General features: G+C 43.6%; 1 protein-coding gene across 1 annotated transcript in view; it reads right to left on the minus strand.

The window, feature by feature from the left end:
- DNAH9 (dynein axonemal heavy chain 9) overlaps positions 1 to 12,734 on the minus strand; it is a 309,121-nt gene that overhangs the window by 153,432 nt on the left and 142,955 nt on the right. Inside the window, exons 37-38 of the mRNA XM_004433052.3 lie at positions 10,374 to 10,547; positions 9,642 to 9,849 (exon numbers count right to left, since the gene is read on the minus strand). Coding sequence (XP_004433109.2) covers positions 9,642 to 9,849; positions 10,374 to 10,547 — 382 coding nt within the window. The remainder of the gene's footprint in view (positions 1 to 9,641; positions 9,850 to 10,373; positions 10,548 to 12,734) is intronic.

The raw sequence follows: 12,734 nt of genomic DNA on the forward strand, positions 1-12,734 counted from the left end.
TATATACGAGATCTGTCAAATTGAAATATAATTAATGGGCCACCAAGGACATGTTTTTGAGAACAGTCCTTCTAGTAGGAAATTCTCTCCTTAGGAAGACTTGTGTCTCCTCCTCCCAAAGTAGTGATATTCTAATCAACCCCTGGAATTAAGCAGACCCTATAATTTGGGTTGATTAAGCTCTTTATGCTTCTAAAGGATTGTTGAGGAGAAAAGCATGTCAGTTAGCAAGAAGTGGCCTTGGAATGTACCAGATTATCTCAAAAGGATGATGTTAAGTACTCCAGAGAGAGAGGACTCCCCTGGGAAAGGCACACACATTTTTGATCCCTTCTTGGCCAAGTTCTGCTCGGAGTCACACCCAAGATGGAATGGTAGTACGTTATTCTGTTTCCAGCCAGAACTGGAGGAGCATAAGTGGGTTCAAGTTTCAGCAAACATGTTGATATTGAAGGCACTAAACACATGAGACATATAAAGAAATGGGACCCTCCCACCACATTTCTGGGTGCGGCATTGTCTAAACAAGTCCTGGGAGTCAAGCCCACGCCCAGGCCTGTAGTTCTTCTGCACCATCTCACTGAATTTCTCCATATAGAATGGCTTGGCGTTCAGCTTGCGGCCGCGTGGAGCAGCGCTGGCTGCCCTCTATGTTTTTATTCACACCGCTCCTCCTGCACTGTTCCACCACCATCGTACGTTTGAAGAGCAATTTCATTTTCAAAGCGGGTTCCCATTTGTTATCTCATTTCACTGTCTCCACTGCTCCCATCCTGTCTGTCAGCTCTCACCTGGTAACTACGAAATCGTCCCAAATGGTCTTTTTGCTTTCACCCTAGATCCCTTCCCTATATTCTCAGAACAGCAGACAAAGGTATCCTTGTAAGATATAAATCAGATTGTGCCAGGCGCTTGCTTAAAACCCTCCAGCGGCATCCCATCTAACTTGGGACGAAAGCCAGTCTGGTTACCTCTGCACAACTTGCATCTCGGTTTTTCTCTCCTGCTGCTCCCTTCTTCACTCCCTGTGCTCCAGCCATCCTGCTTCTGACACACTAGTCACTTGCTGCCTCAGGGCCTTTGCTCTGGCTGTTTCCTCTGCCTGGAATCCTTTTCTCCTACATGTCAGCATAGTTTGCTCCCTCACGCCCATCAGGCATTTATTTACTCAAATGCCATTTTCTCAGTAAGCCCTTCCCTGGAACTCTCTCCAAAATTAAAATCCCCACCTCCTATTCCTTGTCCCCACTTCATTTTTCTCCATAGCACTTATTACCAGGTAAAACCTATATATTTTACTTATTTATTTTTTCACCCCCTCCGCACTATGAACTCCATGAGGCCAGGAATCTTTCTCTGTTTTTCTCATTGTCATAACCCCAACACCCAGAACATTATCTAGCACAAAGTAGGGTGCTCAAAAAACATTTATTAAATTAAGGAATGAATGTATGAATTTTATTATTATAACAAACTCCAGGAATAGGCAAAGAAAGACTCATTAACTCCATTTTGTAACTAAGGAAATCGAGGTGACGGCAGGGTAAAGGCCCTGTTGGAACAAGAATCCAGGTCTGTAGATACTGATTCCAACGTTTCTTTCACATCCCTTGTAAGCCCTCGCATCCCAGCCCCTCTCTAGGGTTGCCCCTGACCATTCCTGTCCCATTGGCTCCCCCAGTCTCTGAACTCGAGCAGCGCATTCACTGGTCCATGGAGCGTTACTAGGAACCCGCGCTGTACGGAGCACTCGGCATGCATGATGTCATCCATCCCTCAGAGCAGCCCTATCACGTGATGTCATCACCTTAAAAAAATCTCTTAACGAATGAGAAAACTGAGGCTTAGAGAAATTAAGGGACTTTATCCAAGGTCATACAGCTACGGAGGGCAAAGCCGGGATTCTAACCCGGGTTACCTCATGTAACCACGACCCCAAACCACTTCTGAAACATTACTAAAACACGGCTTCTGCCCTTGAGAAAACCCCAGTTTAGTTAACTCATTGCCTGACCATATTTTTACAGAGGTCATTAGTAATCCACCATGTCTTACCTTGCACTGACATGATTTGTGTACCTGTGCTAGAACTATTTTCCTTCCATATTATCTAATTTTTCACGTGTTAAGATGTTTCAGTTATATTGTAAGGGCTTTGCATTTATTCTTTCAAAAACTAACATGCTTTGCATGATTATAAAAATAATACATATTCATTACATAAAGATTAAAAAGCATAGAAAATAATAATGATGAAATGAAAATTGCTCATAATTCTATGACCTAGCAGTAAGCACTACTTTCAATATTTAGGTGTATTTCATCCTAGTCTATTTGCTCTGTTAGATTTTTCCTTTACAAAATCAGAATTATACTGAATATTCTGCTTATATATGTTTTTTTTATTTCACATATTGTAAACATCTTTATATGATAATACATATCCTCCTAAAACATGATTTTAATTGCTGCATTGGGTTCCATAATTTAGAGGTCCCCAAATTTCTGGAATGGTTTCTCTATTGTCTGAAACATGTGTTGTTTTCAGTTTTCTTATACTTTGAAACTCTCTTCCCCAATGCCAACCAGAGTGTCTTGCTCACCAGATGATAAATCTTTGATGATTTAATTTTGTGTCATCTCCTTTTCGGAAGACATTAAGGCAAGTGGACGAGCACTGTCTCTCTGTAATAATGTAAGCTTGATGATCTTTTGAGGTTGAGAGTTTGATCAGCTCTTTTAAAGGTCCTGTTCAACCTTAAACTTTTAATGAACAGGTTACAGAGATTAGTTTTACACAAATACTCAGACACCTGAGCTTCTATCTAATTAGTGTAATTAAGCACTCAAATATTTGTTGACCTAATAATTCAAATCACAGTTGGATGGTAAGAGAATTCAGAATTGTGAAGAGCATCATTTTGGGCCCACTCTCTTTACACTGCAAACATAAGCCCATCGATGCCTTGGCCAAGTTCTTTGCTTCTACTTTTCTCTTTCTAAACTATTCTGTCTATGGGTCATCACAAATTCTTTTATTTCTAAAAATTACTTATATTTTCAAAAAAGAATGAGAAGAGGCTTAAGGTATTTGAATAGACATAAAACAGACCAATTAAAAAAGGTTCCCAAACAATATAGGAGAAACTTATTTGTACCAATAATCTAGGACAACATAGTTACTATAACCAAATAAAAATGTATCTCACATTGTTCTTTATGAACCACCTACTTAAAAGATCAGAACTAAACCTGTGTTTAATTACAGTAGCTGTTTTATCCTGAGTTACTGGTACAAATCCATCTCTACATATGTATGAAAAAAGTTTTCCAGCCACTAAATTCTAAAAGGCATATCATGGATACTTACAAAGGTATATCAGGCTACAAAATGAGCATGGTCTTCAACTGAGATTTTGCAGAAGATATAAAAATAACTTAAAATTACCTTGTGTCATCCTAACCCTCAACCATACCCAAGGGTGGATCACTAAATTGTAGCTCAGTGAAGAGAATGAAAGCGATGCAACTGGGTGTGTGAGGTTTAGAGAAGCTGGAGGAATGGAGAATGAGCACAGATCCCTGTCTCTCTCAACTTGAGACGTCGGGGTTATTAATCACGTGTGGTGCAGCTGCTGGAGAGTAGTCAAATGAAGGTTGAGTGTTTCAATGACCAACCAAAGGGACTGTTTCATTTACTATCAAAAGGAAAGCTATTCATATGCTCTAGATATCAGATGAACAGAAGCAATGTTGGCATACTTTGATGGAAATTAAGATGCATGACTTACAGTCTTATCAAAGTGGAAGGCCACTATGGCTTGACGAAATAGGACAGCTTGGCTATTAACTCATTGTGTGACTTTGAGGAAAGTCACTTAACACCTCGAAGCCCATTTTCTCATCTTGTGAAAAGAGCGAGTATCATCAGATCTGTGACGGAAACCACTTCCAACCTCCTTCTCTTTAGTCATTTTCCAGTTGGGGTGGCCATGTGACACTGTTCTGAACAGTAAGACACAGACATAAGTCTGTGGAGTTCCTGGAGAGCTATCATTTCCTGACATGGGCACTAACTCTCCCCTTTATCTTTTTTTCCATTTGGAATGCAGACATGATGGCTGGAGCAGCAGCCATTCTGCCACTCTAAGGGAGCAGTTAAAGGAACAAAGATATAGCATTGATATCCTTGAGCCGTTGATTTAGCAACTGCCTACCTCAAGACTTCTCGTTGCATGGAAAAAAAAATCTCTGTTTATGTCACTATCATCAGATTTTCTTCTTCTTGCCGTCAAAAGCATTACTGATACAGTGTCTCATTGGGTGGGGAGGAGTAAATGAACTATAGCACAAAGTTTGGCACATTATAAACACTAAGTAAAGCATGTGTTGTCTACACTAGCGAGCAATGTGAACAACCCCATTTGTATTTAAATGAGTTTCAAATCTGTGTTTAGGAAAGTACTCAATGGAGATCCCAGAGCTGGATGTAATGGAAGAGAGGAGAGCTGCAGGGTTATCAAGCAGCTGCCTCCTCTATAAAACAACATCTGATTTTGAGAAAAATGGCATTCAGTGGACTAGCAGGATAAGTGAGCTGCAAAATATCCCCCTGGAGACCTTGATGAATTGACTCCCTGGGCGGAGTTATTGCCCATTTGAAAGTCAGAATATTTCTTCCAAAAATATTATTTTTGTTTTAGCTTAGTTTACGTTAAACTCCTTTTTCAAGCAAAAGGGGTTCGCTTGTGTTCCTTTTGCTTTGGCAGTTGGGGCTTAGAAATTACTGTATAATATTTATAAATTCTTAAATTTGAGCAGGATTTTAATATTATTATAAGCACAGCTTCCATTTACTAAGCACTTGTATGCTAGGAATCATTCTGAATGTTTTACCTATTTTATTTTGCTATTCAGGAATGAAAAGAATGAACTATTGATACACTCAACAACATTGATAAATCTCAAAATCTGGCTGAGTGAAAGAAGCCAGACAAAGAAGAGGGTATACTGTATGATTCCATTATATAAAATTCTAGAAAATGCAAACTAGCCTGATGTGAGAGAAATAGATCAGTGGTTGCCTAGGCACAGGGCAGGATTGGGAGGGATAGGGAAGGGTGGGAGGGATTACCAAGGGACATGAGGGACTTTTGGAGGTGATATGTTCATTATTTCAATTATAGTGATGGCTTCATGAATGGGTAAATATTTCAAAACTTATCAAATTATATACTTTAATATGTACCATGTAATGTATGTCAATTATAACTCAAAAATGCTTTTTTTTTAAAGGGATAATGTTAAAAATTATGCTGCTTTTTAGTAGGAAAATGGATAAATGAGCTATGATTTAGTCATACAATGGAATTCTATGCAGCAGTGAAAACCAGTGAAATAGATCTGCATGTATCAAAACAGCCAATGATTAAAAAAGTAAGTTGCCAAAGAAAGTTACAGTATGATATACATTTAAAACTTAAATACACACAATAACATTGTATATTTTTATGCGTACATATATGTATCAAAAGTGTGCATTTGGAAAGATAGACACAAACTTTAGTAGTCAGGTTAGTGAGGGGCAAGGAGGAGGAAGGGATGGGGGTGGTATGTTGGCTGTACTTATAATGCTAAGATCTACAGCAAAATGACAAAATGTTAACATCTGTGAAATCTGGGTGGTGGGTACATGGGCATCTGTTGTATTATTTTCTGTACTTTTCTGCATGCTTGAAATATTTCATAATTTAAAAAAAAGTTTAAGTAATTCTCCATTCCACTCTTAGCAGCCAATTCCCCTTGCCAGGGGCAACTGTTGTTATCAGTTTTTTTTGTGTCCTTCTGAAGATATTCTAAGTACATATAAGCATAGATGTGTGAGTGTATATATATGTAAATTTTTATATATGCCTTTTTTAGAAAGACACAATTTAGAACACACTGTATACACGGTTCTATATCTTGCTTTTCTCACTCAACAAAGCTTTGGAAATAGTTCCAACTCAATTCACACAAAATTCCCTCATTCTTTGTGATAATGCTTAGCATTCCATCATATGTATAATTAGGCTATCTCCCACCTTTTGACAGTATAGACACATTATAAGCACACATTTTGCACATTTGTCTGGGTGTACTACCTGCCCTTTAAAGCAGACTACACCACATTGCATGCTATCTTTCTTAATTGCATGGGGTCTTAAGCACAAACAGCACTGAAAATGCTGGGCTGCAGAAACGGTGATGGGCTCGTGAGCTGGGTGGGACAGTTGATGTCAGAGTAGCTACCCTTTGAGCTCCTGTATTCCTTTCTTAAGTTTTCTATCTTCTCTTGGATACCGGGTTTCTGGCTCCCTCTTTCTAATTGTTGGTAGCACCCTTTCTCCTGCCATTTTCTTGCTTCTAAAATGTTTTAGGCTAAGATCCAAACAATCAAAGTGTTTGGACTGTGACTAAAGTAGGAGGCAGGAGGTTCCAAGTAAGAGAGTCCAGCATCTTGCAGAGTCAAGGGTGTGAGCTTTGCTGCATGGACTTTGTTAACATGTTTGCCGGCTGCTCTGGGGCTTTGGGTTACTCCCCAGTTCCTAGTCGATTCTGGATGGGCGAGTTTATAGGACAGCTGCTTCATCCATTATCTAGTGCGAGAGGAGGGAGGGACCCAGAGGCTACTGGGGAATTAACAGGAGGAGAGAGTGTTGTGTTTTGGTGCATGTCCAGCTGCAGTGAGGAGCCGGCGTTCGTCCTGGCTCTAGTTCACAGCGTCCTGTGACTGTCTGAATAATGCTCTGTGTTCCCACAGGAGGGAAGGAGAAGGTCCTCCAGGTGAGGGACGCAGAGTAAGAGCGAGAGGTCTGGGCAGCAGTGTGAGAAGCTCATCTCCTTTTCCTCGGCTATGAATTTCTACTCTCCATTGAAAGTATTGTTTACATTATAAAATCATTATCATAGGATTCTAGAAAAGAACTCCTCTAGAATACTCGAATAGTAACACTAATGATAATAGTAATAATATCAAATATCTATTGCAGTTTCCAAAGTATTTTCTTACCAGGGAGGCAGTATAGTCTAGTGGTTAAGAGCACAGGCTCTGAAGTCAGACTGTCTGGGTTCAAACCCTGGCTCCACCACTTCCCGTGTGGCTTAGAGGAGCTTATTTAACACCTCTGTGCCTTGGTTTTCTCATCTATAATATGGAGATGATACCAGTACTCACCTCCCAGGGCTGTACAAGATTAAAGGATTAAAAAGTGTGTAAAAGTCTAATCTCAGGTTAGTGCCCGACACATACTTGGTGAATGTTTCATAAATGTCAGTTATTATTATTATTATTAATATTATTATTGTAGTTGTAAGAATGGGAGTAAATGGGCAGAGCTGGAATTGGATCAGTCATTGGACTCAAGCCTTGTAAATAAGTGTAGAGGTATATCTTTCCATGGACAAGAAAGAGAAGCTATGTTAGGCATACCCAACAGAGTTAACATGGGAACCAGCCAGCACAGGAAGTCTGCTTACAACCACTGCTGGCGCTAATGTGACGGTGGCAGGCCACGATGGAAGCTTAGGACATCGTGTGGCATGACGGTGGCTGAGGTCTCGTGGAGCAAAGACGAAGCCAGCAGTTTACTGGAGCTGCCTCTTGAGAGCTGACAGTTAAAACTGACAAAGTTTTGCAAGCTGGTTGATAAACACAGCCATTACTTAAAAAGTAAATTAGATAAACTTACAATTAAGTAAATTGTAGTAAAAACAAAGGTAATAAATAGTCAAAACTCATCGTATCCAAATTATTCTACTACATTTTCCCACCGTCTATACTCAGGAGGTTATTGTCATCTATTGCATCCAGAAAGTGGAAATACTATTAATGGTGGGCTACTGGGCAGCTCTTCCCAACTCCATGTTCACCAACATTGCCTCGGTAGCTTGAAATTGGTCATATGGGAGTATTTACACTACAGATATTGGCAAACATACAGACCAGGGCTTGCTTGTTTTATTGATTGTGTAGACTTAAGAAAATACTGGAGAAAAATGTTAATAATGCAGATTAAACTTAAAAGTGTATCAGGCCTGTAACTGTTTACATTGTGAAGAGCACAAAAAATTGATGTCTCCTTTCAGTATTCAAATAGAAGATGCTCACATCACGGACGAACTAGTGAAGTCCTGACATAAGTCTTCATCATTTCACTTGGTCTTACCTGTTAACATTCATGTGGGAACTACAGTCAGTTGCTGGATTGGGACCCACGGTGTGAAACATTTACCAGCCCAGCAGGGGATGAAGCCCAGAGGCTAAATCAACAGAGGTGGAGAAGTCTCTGTCACTGAGGGGGAGAGGGGGGACAGCCTGGACTTCCATCAACAAGCTTCAGGTGCTTAACTGCTACGTGAGGTAGAGATCAGAGACAGTGCTGCTCCTCACTAGCATGCAGAGCTGGCCAGACCCTCATCCTGAAAGAGCTGCCAAAATGGTGCAGAAAGAAGGTGGGAAGTGAGCTGTTCTCGTACACGAGATTGGGGAAAGTAGAGCACTGATAACACCCTGCTGGTTGACTCTGGGATTCACAGTGGGCAGGGGCCACAGAAGCACCGGAGAAGTAAAAATGGTTCAGTCTGTGCAAGTGGTGGTCAGAGTGAAGCCCGTTTTGCAAGTCTGCTGGCCTAAGGCCAGGATGATGTAGTCGGAGAGGAAAAGTACCAGGTTCACTTTCCATGTTATAAGCTCTGGCTTATAACTCACAAATCTGCAGACAGCTCGTATGTTGAATTCCTCCCTCTCAGTGGATTTTGCATTCTAGGGCTGGGGATGCACTGTGGTCTCACACGGAAAAGCCTGGGCCGAGTTACAGAGCGTGGGCAAGGCCGTGACAGCATGAGACGTAAGGCTGGATCTCCCCAGCTCTGCCATGCCCGCTTCTTGTTGGGAGGCTGGCTTGGCCTCTTCCTCAAAAGGAAGCTATAGGTAGGGTTAATGTGTTGAGTGTTTCTATAAAAACGGGGACTCTACTCTAAGTGAGGGTCAAGGAAGAGGGGAAATGTCTTCTGCAATGAGCCTCTGACCCTGAAGCCATACCCTGGAGGGCCCATGGCCACCCGGGAGCCCGGTGCATAAACCCCAGTGAAAAGCACACTGACGTGGTCAGAGGCTGGATGTGCCATGCCAGCCTTGCCACTAAGTGGAGACCTTGGGCAATCATGTACTTTCACCTGAGCCTCAGTTTCCCCATCTATAAGATATCTATAAGAATGAAATGATCTCTAGAGACACATCTGGTGCCAAAAGTCTACAAGACCCTGCAGATCTCTCAGTCGGTTCTCGGCTTTCTCTGTCATCAAGGTGCTGACCAGCTTTGCGTTGAACTCCCAGCCCTGGAGGAATCTGCAGGCCAGGCAGGAATGTGGGGAGAGAGGATGGGAGAAGGGGGCAGTGCCAAGGGTGCTGGAGAAATGGGACAGAGGTGCTGTGGGAGAGAAAGGAGGGGAGAGGTGAGAAGGGGAGTGAGAGGAAACACACAGTGCTGGGTGTGGGGGACATCAAGCCGAGCAGGTGCCTGACCCCTGCTCCAGCTCTGCATCAGTGACGTGGCCGCTCAGACGACCCACCCTCTCCTCCGTGCCCTCTGGGGCCCTACCCTGCAGCATCGCCGACGTGGTGTAGTAGTTGAAGGGCACGTTTTTCACCAGGTATTCCTCGGCGTCGAGGCTGGCCAGCTTAGCTCCCACCAGCACCGACTTGCCGACGCCGGCGGTCCCCACCAACATGACGGGCCGCCGCCGCTCCATAAGCCGCTCCATGAAGTAGCACACTCGGATCGTCTCACTCGTGTGCACCAAACAGGCCTGGAACGGGAACACGAGGAGCGTGCCAGGTGCCCATGGGAGAAACAGATGCACTGCAAAATGTTCCGGAGCATTTCAGAAGAGGGAATTCTGCTGTCAGGGTGGAGCTAGCTCACCACCTTGGGCAGGAGTGTCTTCCCCAATATCCACGGTAAGACCATCCTATAAACGCATTTACTGGGTAGAGAGCATCCCCTCCCTCCTCTACCAGCTCTGTCTGCGTCCCTACGGCCTCTCTAACTCTACGGCCTCGGCCTCTGTGTACTTTAGAACCTTCTGCTCCTGCTGTCTCTGCCCCCACCCCTTTCCCCAGGATGTCAGTGGGGCCTGGTAATTAAGTTATCTAGCCTTTGGGGGATCTTGTGACTTCATGGCACCCGTAATTTCCTCTGAAAAGGTGAGTAGCTGGCGATGACTCGTTCTTAGCAAGGTCTAAACACTTGGAGACCAACAAGAGGCTTCAACTAGAGCTGCTGCATATCCTTGGGGCGACTACACTTTCTTGGTCCCTCAGTCACACTCACCTGCAAAGGCATCTCAGGGTCAAATTCAAACTGGGGGATGAGCCTGGACCACGGCTCGAATTTCTTGGTCTCTGGGTCTATGTAATAGTCAAAGATGGTTCCCTGGGGAGGAAACTTGACTGTCTTGAACTCGGTCAGCCACCATTTGCTGAATTCTGCCCGGTAGTCCACAAGCTGCCAAAACAAAGCAGGTCAGGGGCAAGGCTCTGCAGAGCTTGAGAAGCCTGGACAGGCTGCTCTGGCTTCAGGCAGAAGGTCAGGAGGCACCACAAAGTGTTCCTGCTTGTGCAAACTTGCCCAGTGGACCACTCCTCCAGGAAGGATGCTAGTTCCCGTTCCCTGAGAATCAACCCCGAACAAGACCCAGCTACCCAAGGGCCTCCCTTGAGCACGTACAAGCACCCCTGCTTGACCACGCGGCTGAGCCTCTCTGGCATTGGCGCATCTCAGAGCCATTGAGGGGAGGAGGGTGGCGGGAGGGAGGTGTAAGAACGTGGAGGATAGTGGGAGCCTGCAACCACAAGATGGGCAAGTGTGGCCGCAAACTCCTGAGGAGACAGATCAGCCCCTATCCTCCTGGACTCCTGGGACTCTGAGCCAGGTCCAGGATGGCAGTCAGGGATGGAATGAATAAAATGGCGACTGTTGACACCTAGGGTCATAGTGTGGTTGAGTGAGAAGAGCCTCAGGAGGGGAGTCAGGCACATAACCACAATCAAATAATTTCTTTCTGTGGTTTAGTTTCCTCATCTGTAAAAGGAGGATTCCAGAAAAGAACATTTCTAAGGTTCCTCCAAGAACTAAAATTCTAAAATCTAGGAGCAGCAGAGACAAAGCTATTGTGGTCTTTCTGACAGAAGAAGTAGGTAGACACATATAATTTACATGCGTACATATTAGATCATGAGCCCTGAAGGATAGGGCTGTACACCCGGTGTACTCAAACTATCTTATTGTGTCCAAGCTGAACACACGTGTGCACGTGTGCACACACTCACACACACAGCCCTCTGGGGGAGCAAACCCACTCTTGGAACACACAGACCTAGGAAAAATCCTAAAAAGGAAAGAGGCCCACACTGGGCATTTTAGGAATGTTCCTGGAGGGCAGGACAAAGATGGAGCTCAAAGGAAGGACAAGCCAGGGAGCCAGGCACATGGCAAGGAGTCTGGACTTGGAAGAAATGGCACTCTTCATTTTGCTGTCTACTAGGTAAGTAGGATTGAACTCTTTTGCCTTAAAATGAGAACGGAAATAGGCCCTAAGGTAAGGACAGATTTGTTTGCTGTTCTTCTTCTAATCTGAATTCAGATTAAGGGGACACTATCATCTCAATACTGTTCTGTGCAATCAGACGCCTTAGAAAAAATTTCAATTTTTAACTCATGAATAAATTCTTGAAGACCTTTACCTTCCTATGAAAACCAGATTTTAGGTTAAGATGGAAAATCTGAGACAAGGGCCACCTTTAGAAAGAAGGAGGTTGGTGGATCTTCTTTCCTCACTCCCAGTTCCACCTTGAGCTACCCGATCAGTTTCTCAGCCAAGACATTAGCAGGGCTTCCATCACTGTCTCGCCCTCCTGTAGTCTGGAGCTTGACCTCTCTTCTACTACAATTGAATACTATAAAGACAAGGTCATCTCTGCTGATTCATCCAATGGCCCTTTCTCAGTTCAACTCTTTGGGTGTCTGTTTAGCAACGACCTTCATGAAGAGGCTCCTTCTGAAATCCCCGTCTCTTTTGGATTCCGACGACTCTCTGGTCCCCTTCCTGCCCTTTGAGCTTGACGACACTAAGGTTGTACTGGCATACTGCAGTAGAGTTTGGAAACCAAGATCACCTTATTTGATCTTCACAGAGCTCTAAGTTATCCTGGCTGCTGAAAATTATCTCTATTTTATATATGAAAGGACAATAGCTTAAAAGGTTCTACCTCTAGAAGCATACGGCAGAATTGGGAGTTGAACTCAGGTTTTTAGTCTCCCAATCCAGTGCTCCCTGAGAGATCATTTCCTGCTATTGCTACAAATTATTTAGGCAGGCCCCCTACCCCCCCTTTTAATTATTGGGACTTCAACTCGAGCACAGGCTGTAGTTTGCACCTCTGCTTTGCTTTACTGACAGGTTTTTAAATGGAAACACCATTGGTGTTCCTGATGTGAGTATTTTGGCCAACTTTCTCTCTTTCAATTTAGAGCATTATTTTGGTGTTGGGCTTGAATGCAGGCTGTGTGGGGGTCTTGGACATTCCCTGCTGCTAAAAGCTTTCTCTCTTGTCCTCTCCCCAGGTACCAGCACGGCTGCCTACAGCTCCAAGTGCTCCAGAGCCCAGGAGGCCTGGAGGGATGCTTTCTGCT

The sequence above is a fragment of the Ceratotherium simum genome, chromosome 16 (assembly GCF_057802395.1).
Source record: "Ceratotherium simum simum isolate JZ-2026a chromosome 16, ASM5780239v1, whole genome shotgun sequence".
Classification (NCBI taxonomy): domain Eukaryota; kingdom Metazoa; phylum Chordata; class Mammalia; order Perissodactyla; family Rhinocerotidae; genus Ceratotherium; species Ceratotherium simum.